Below are 7,500 nucleotides of genomic sequence, written 5' to 3'. Positions count from 1 at the left end.
GGAAGGACAAAATTATACACTGCATTTCAAAGTATGACGAAACAGTTTAATGGAAAAATGTAATGTGTAGTGTACGCTCTCTCATTCACTCTCATTCACTCTCATTCACTCCGGATCGTTCTTACAATTATACAATAAGACATATATATATATATATATATATATATATATATATATATATATATATATATATATATATATATATATATATATATATATATATATATATATATATATATATATATATATATAAAGCATTGTATTGCATAGTAAATACCTCGTCTATAGGAAGAGAATACGGAAGAAAAGGGGAAAAATGCATTAGTAACTGGAAGACAACTGGAGTTTAGACTGTAATATAACACTAAAATTTCGTTTTTTTTTTTTTTATATATATCTTTTTTTTCAGTATATTACAGGAAAGGGTAATATTTCATAAAGTACGTTAAGTTAATAACGGAGAAACAGCAAATGATGTCAGAAAATGCTGAAGGGGTAGAAGTGCAAGGAAAATGAATGAATGAATGAGTAGATAAAAAGATAAATTAAATAACTACGATTACTTAAGCCTTGAATATCTGAAGAAAAAAATAAATAAATAAAACAAGAACATTATGACAAAACTCAATCCAGGAAAAAAAAAATAAGAACAAAGAAATGAAGAAAAAAAAAACTGAAATCATTAATTCCTCAAAGACTCCCTAAATGAATGATTAATACCAACGAAATTGAAAATTAAGTGAAGTAAGACGCAAATAACGAAACTTTTATTATAACTTCGGTGAAAATATCTGTTTTTTTATTCACGTGCAGTAAATCTGTCCTTACACACTATAAATATTTCAGAGAGAGAGAGAGAGAGAGAGAGAGAGAGAGAGAGAGAGAGAGAGAGAGAGAGAGAGAGAGAGAGAGAGAGAGAGAGAGAGAGAGAGAGACGGAAAGACAGACAGACAAACAGGCAAACAGAAACAGAGAAACAGACAGAGAAAAGCAAAAGAAAGAAAAAGAGAGACGAAGAGAAAGGAAAGAAAAAAAACAATCAAATAAAAAACGCAAAAAACACAAAACCAACCTAGAAACACAGAGAAACAAAAACATATCCAGAGAGAGAGAGAGAGAGAGAGAGAGAGAGAGAGAGAGAGAGGCGAAAGAGACACAGAGACAAGGCATCCAATTCCCTACCTTCCTAGCAAGAGTCTCCCTTTGCAGCTCAGTGACACCAAGGAGGGACAAGCAATAATGAGATCACTTACCATAACAATTGGGGATGTCAGTGAGGGACCAGCTGCCGTCCTCACAAGTGGTGGAGAGGAGCATGGGACCTTCATCTTCTTCGTCTTTCTCCTCCACATCAAAGCCATAGGGACACGTGTACTCTACCACAGTCCCCCAGAGAGTCGGCCCCGTGTGATTGTACTTCCCCAGCCCCCGTGGTTGAGGTGGAGGACTGCAGGCTGTGGCGGGGATAGGAATTGGAGTAGGTTAGGTGAGACTAAATGTTGGTAGGAAATGTTAGCTGTTCTGTTGGTCTGTTATGAGGATTTCCTGTACTGTTACTGCTACTGCTGCTACTACTGCTATTACTACTACTACTTATAATAATAGTAATACCACCACCACCACCACCACTACTACTACTACTACTACTTCTACCACCACTACTACCATTACTATTGAACGACTTAAGGCCAAAGGCAACGTAACTGGGGAAAGAGGCTTACTGAAGGGGCCACTCCTTTGGGACAAGCGTCTGAAAGCAAATCCGAAATTACATTGTGAAGTGTCTACTACTACTACTACTACTACTACTACTACTACTACTACTATTACTACCACTACCACTGAGTGACGTGTAGGCAATACAGGACAGAATATTAAAAGTGGGCAAAGGAAAAAACAGCTGCCAATCACCATCAATCACCATCAACCAATCGACCAACCAGCGCCCATCCTTTACCTGCCATTATCTACCTGCCCATATTTACCTATAAGTATCTACCTGCTTATTTCTACCTCCAGTATCTACCTGCCTGTATCTATCTCCGCATATCTACCTGCCCAGTATTTACCTATATCAACCTTGTACACACCTGTCCATATATACCTGGATGTGTCTACCTGTGCAGTATCTACCACACGCCTCCTTACCTGCCAGACACTTGAGTCCTGTAGGAAAGGCTGTCCACCCGTCTTCTTCACAGGTGAGGACAGTGACGGTGCCGCCCCACGGTAAACCAAGGCCCTCCTCACACTCGTAGGTCACGTTGGAAGTCACCCAGTAAGGGGGAACCGCGTCTTCCAATGTGGAGTTGGCGGGGGCGCTGGGGGGCTCCTCGGGGCACTCTGGGGGGGGAGGGGGAGTGGATGGTGGGATTTTAGATAAGAAAAAGATAAGATACATGGGAATAATTGAAGCTGCATGAAGACGTAAGGCGTGCATGTGAAATTGTTTGGATATGTGCATAAAAGATAATATATAGGATGTGGATAAGTGGATGAGAGGGTTGGAGTTGTGAGTTTGGTGGATGTGATGGGGTGAGGAAAGTGTGGATTCTGGGGTTATAGGTGGATGAGAGATAAGAAGTAAGGAAGTAAATATGGATTGAGGATATTGGAGATAGAAAAGAGGGACAACTTATATATGTCACGAAAAATCTGTTATTATTATTTATTTATTTATCTATTTTTTTTTTTTACTATATATAATTACAATGATTTTTTTCTCTCTCTCTCTCTCTCTCTCTCTCTCTCTCTCTCTCTCTCTCTCTCTCTCTCTCTCTCTCTCTCTCTCTCTCTCTCTCTCTCAATTCATTTATCGTTAATTACCAAGAAAACTTCAAATACCTGACCTCACCCTCACCCCAGTCCCTTTCCCTCCCGTAACACCAGCAAGAAAAAAATTTAAAAAATGAAGAAACAACATAAACCATATAAGTACAGGAGAAAATATCACTTAACCACGATCCTTCATTACCTTCAAGACGAGAGATGGAGTGAACTTGGGCTCGATTTACTTAGGCAATATCAAGGGGGAAAGGCAAGCTACCTGCTCCTCCCGCTCCTTCATACATGCGCCTTTAACTTCCTCGAAAGGTGACTGCCAGGGCACCGAGGATTAAATCATATGCGTGTGTGTGTGTGTGTGTGTGTGTGTGTGTGTGTGTGTGGATCCAAAGGGACGGTAGGTGGAAATAGGTAGGTATGCTGTACAGACTCCCACGTGTAGGCCTGATGGTTTCTTGTAGCTTCCCTTGTTGTTGTTGTTGTTGTTGTTGTTGTTTTTTGTTTGTTTGTTTGTTTGTTTGTTTGTTTGTGTGTGTGTGTGTGTGTGTGTGTGTGTGTGTGTGTGTGTGTGTGTGTGTGTGTGTGTGTGTGTGTGTGTGTGTGTGTGTGTGTGTGTGTGTGTGTGTGTGTGTGTGTGTGTGTGTGTGTGTGTGTGTGTGTATGTTTGTGTGTGTGTACGAGGAATCCGCTTCAAATACCACAAAACATCAGACATCGACCTTAATCCAAACACTGACAAACACGTAATTACTATAGACCCCGCTCATACACACCAGTCGTTTTCTTTCACACCCTTCTTAACTTGGAACAAAAAAAAAACATAGATAATAAAGACATATTTACTAGTACCTCTTAAGAATAACGAAACTTACTGACATCTACTACCAATAAAAAAAATAAAAATAAAAAAAAACTACCTGTATCGAAAATAACAAAATAATTAAGGCACCTGAGAAAAATTTGCTTACCTATCCTGCAGAGGAGAATATCTGGGTCCACGTAGGTCCCAATACCCGTCTTTCTCGCAGGTGAGACTGAGAGAGGTATTGAAATCCCCGAACGTGTGATTCATAGGGCAGGTGAGATTAACCTTGAGGAGAAAGAAAGACGAGGTGACAAGAGAGCCTGGAATATGGAAAAAGGTGTGGAGGAATGAAAGAATGATGTGGGAGTGGAGATGATAAAAATGGGCCTGAAATATGAAGTGGTGTGGAGGGATGAGAGAATGATGTGGGAGAAAGTGACAAAATTGAGTCATGTGGAGGGATGAGAAAACGATGATGGGTTGAAAAACGTGTCATTAGAACCAGAAGACACACCTGGGTTCCCACGAGTCTGGTGGCGCCGTTCCAGGTGGTGTTTTCCGGCGGCGGGACGGAAGGCGGATCCTCTTGGCACGCTGTAAGGGAAGCAGCAGAATAGTAACGGGGAAGGAGTTTGTTATCTAATTATTGAGTCAGTTGGATATTCAGTCATCCGGTTAGTTAATCATCCTGCCAACCAGTCTAATAGTTTCTCTAGCAGCCAGGTAATTACTCAGTCATCCAGCCAGTCAGTGAATCAACCAACTAGTGAATCAGCCAGTCACCCATTAAGGTAACTACCCGAGCAGCCACCCACCCAGTCAGTTAGATAGCCAGTCAGACAATCACCCACTTATCTAGTTAGCCACCCAGATACTTACCCCAACCAGCCAAGCAGCAAGTCAGTTAGCCAACAAGTCAACCAACTAATTATCCATTCAGTCAGCCAGCCAGCTAGTTAACCAACAAGCCAACCAGTCAACCAGTCATTCAGTCATCCACACACCACGCCACATGCATTCACACCACACCACATCCTTGAAAACACACACACACACACACACACACATCTCACACCGCAAAGCACCCAAACCCAGGCTCGCTAAGGATCCAGCCGTCGTCCCAAGCAGGTTTCAGTGGCGGTGGTGCTGCCTAGAAGGGACTCGAACCCGTCAGGACACCCGTACAGGATCTCACTCTCGAGCCAGTAAGGAGTCGGGTCATGAAGAATGGTAGCGTTGACAAGGATCTCTGAGGACTTCGACCAAGGGCAAACTGGAAGATAAGGGTGAGAAGGAGGATGAGAAGGATGCAGGAATGTAATGTGGGATGAGGTTAAAGAAAATGGTGGATCAAGAGTTAAGTGGAATGTGAAGGGAAGGATGAGACTGGTGGTGAGTTAGTAAATGAAAGTGAGGTGGGAAAATTACTTAGTTGGTATTGGATTAAAAGTGATGCAGTACAAGAGATGTTCTGTTACGAGAAGTGACGCGTTGAGTAACGTGAGAAGAAAGATACGGAAGGGAAAAATGGTAATGAACTGGAGAGAGAGACAGACAGACAGATAGACAACTGGAGAGAGAGAGAGAGAGAGAGAGAGAGAGAGAGAGAGAGAGAGAGAGAGGAGAGAGAGGAGAGAGAGAGGAGAGAAGAGAGAGAGAGAGAGAGAGAGAGAGAGAGAGAGACAGACAGACAGACAGACAGACAGACAGACAGACAGACAGACAGACAGACAGACAGACAGACCAGACAGACAGACAGACAGACAGACAGACAGACAGACAGACAAACAGACAGACAGACAGACAGACAGACAGACAGACAAACAGACAGACAGACAGACATACGCAAAGACCAAAGGGGAGGAAAACGATGAAACAACAACTTTAAAAAAAAAAAAAAGCTCAAAGAAAGAAGGACACATGAGAGCACCACGAAAGAGAAACACGAAAGAGAAACACGAAAGAGAAACACGAAAGAGAAACACGAAAGAGGAAAAGAGAAAAGTTACTGACACAGAAACTGAAAAATTGACCACACTTTATCAACCCCCTCAGAAAAACACAAACACACACAAAAAACAAAAAAAATCACAAAAACAATAGAATAAACTGACACTATATTAATAAACAACACTGATCTAAATTAACAAATACACGATAGTAGAAACGAAGGCTACAACAATAAGACAATTACATAAAAAAGTTAGACAAAATTATGGAGATGATAGATGGAAACAGACAAGGATCTTCTATAAAGGAGCTGCCATCTGTAGATCTTCTGGCTTCCCGCAGATTCCCTAACGTCCTTACGCACAACAAGCACAAGTAAGTTACTCACGCTGCCGACAGATGAGGAAGGAGGCGTAAACCGGCGTCCACTCCTCGTCTTCCTCGCAAGTGATGGTCACGGTGTCATTCAGGTCAGGGAAGACGTGGTTGGTGGGACAGCTCATGTTGACCTTTGGAAAGTGAAGTGAAGTGAACTGAAGTGATTAAAGCATTTCTTGCCACAACAACCAAGGTCATATGTTGCCGAAATATAAAATTACATACAAACACTAGTAATGTTAAAATGAAAGGTAAAACTGAGAAAAATAATATTTCAAACCTAAGAGAATAAAAAAAATATATATAAAAATTAAGTTGACTGGGATTTGAATGTACTATTTGTAAGTGAGGGAGTACTGACCACCTTGTGAGAGTAAGGCGGTGTTTATAAAGTTGTACAGGTGTAATTAAAGGTGTAAAGAAGATAACGGCGGTGACTGTAGATGTGTACAGGTGTGCAGGAGTAATTAAAGGTCTAAAGGAAAGAAAAGCGGTGTTTGTAAAGGTGTACAGGTGTAAGCAAAGGTGTAAAGGAGAGAAAAGTAGTGCTTGTAAAGGTGTACAGATGTAATTAAAGATATAAAGAGAGAAAGTCGATGTTTGTAAAGGTGTAAAGGAGAGAAAAGCGACATTTGTAAAAGTGTACAGGTGCAACTAAAGGTGTAAAGGAGAGAAAGGCGGTGATTGTAAAGGTGTACAGGTGTGGTGGGCAGTGTCCCGTGATGGCTACCAGGTGAGAAAAAAGGTCACAGGTAAAAGTTTAAAGGGAACACTGGCAGGTTACTGATGACAGACAGGTAACGTAGAGTGACGGGTGCGGCATGACAGGTGACAGATGAAGCAGGTATAGGTAACACTGACGGGTAGATGGTGACACGTAACAACTGACAGATAACATGAAGGTTAACACGTAACAGGAGCAGACAGGTGACGAGATTAAACAACAGGTGAACATGAAACAGGTAAGAAATAGTGAAAGATGACGAGGCAAGACAGGTGACGGGATCAGTCAACAGGTGAGTGGAAAAATTATAACAGACAAGACACACAAGAAAAAGGATCTTACTCACAAACATGTCTTAGTCGTATTAATAAAGTGAAGTGGATGAGGGAGTTGATGCGAATGAGGCGGATGTAGTTTTAAGACTCGTACTTAGAGTTGGAGATGTGACAACAGTGATACAACCAAGACCCTTAGGGAATGATCAAGACAAGGCAAGAAATAACGGATTTAAGCTTGAGAGAGAGAGAGAGAGAGAGAGAGAGAGAGAGAGAGAGAGAGAGAGAGAGAGAGAGAGAGAGAGAGAGAGAGAGAGAGAGAGAGAGAGAGAGAGAGAGAGAGAGGAATAAAATTGGTTCTCAAATAGAGTATCAGATGAATAAAATGGAATAGACACACTAATCATATTGTTAGTGCCGAGTCAGTAGCAAACTTAAATAGATCACATAAATTAATAAATGGGAATGGCGGCTGGAAGTAGAAAGTGATATTTTATAGAGGGAGTGCCACGTGCAGCCTTGATGGCTTCCTGCAGCTTCCCTTGTTTTCTTATGTTCTTATGTTCTCAGGAGAGGGATTACTT

The 7,500-nt window shown here is 41.4% G+C and overlaps 2 protein-coding genes across 2 annotated transcripts in view; both read right to left on the bottom strand.

Moving 5' to 3' along the window:
* Positions 1–4,623, bottom strand: part of LOC135115141 (complement factor H-related protein 4-like) — a 15,937-nt gene extending 11,314 nt beyond the window's left edge. Inside the window, exons 1-5 of the mRNA XM_064031642.1 lie at positions 4,594–4,623; positions 4,104–4,183; positions 3,753–3,757; positions 2,149–2,343; positions 1,254–1,454 (exon numbers count right to left, since the gene is read on the bottom strand). Coding sequence (XP_063887712.1) covers positions 1,254–1,454; positions 2,149–2,343; positions 3,753–3,757; positions 4,104–4,183; positions 4,594–4,623 — 511 coding nt within the window. The remainder of the gene's footprint in view (positions 1–1,253; positions 1,455–2,148; positions 2,344–3,752; positions 3,758–4,103; positions 4,184–4,593) is intronic.
* LOC135115140 (sushi, von Willebrand factor type A, EGF and pentraxin domain-containing protein 1-like) overlaps positions 1–7,500 on the bottom strand; it is a 47,612-nt gene that overhangs the window by 28,955 nt on the left and 11,157 nt on the right. The window contains exons 13-17 of the mRNA XM_064031641.1: positions 5,928–6,048; positions 4,104–4,862; positions 3,753–3,874; positions 2,149–2,343; positions 1,254–1,454 (exon numbers count right to left, since the gene is read on the bottom strand). Of these exons, the coding sequence (XP_063887711.1) occupies positions 4,690–4,862; positions 5,928–6,048 (294 nt within the window). The 3' untranslated portion in view covers positions 1,254–1,454; positions 2,149–2,343; positions 3,753–3,874; positions 4,104–4,689. The remainder of the gene's footprint in view (positions 1–1,253; positions 1,455–2,148; positions 2,344–3,752; positions 3,875–4,103; positions 4,863–5,927; positions 6,049–7,500) is intronic.

Source organism: Scylla paramamosain, chromosome 28 (assembly GCF_035594125.1).
Source record: "Scylla paramamosain isolate STU-SP2022 chromosome 28, ASM3559412v1, whole genome shotgun sequence".
NCBI lineage: Eukaryota > Metazoa > Arthropoda > Malacostraca > Decapoda > Portunidae > Scylla > Scylla paramamosain.
The sequence above is the reverse complement of the archived record's forward strand: the minus strand, read 5'-3'. Positions and strand labels throughout refer to the sequence as shown.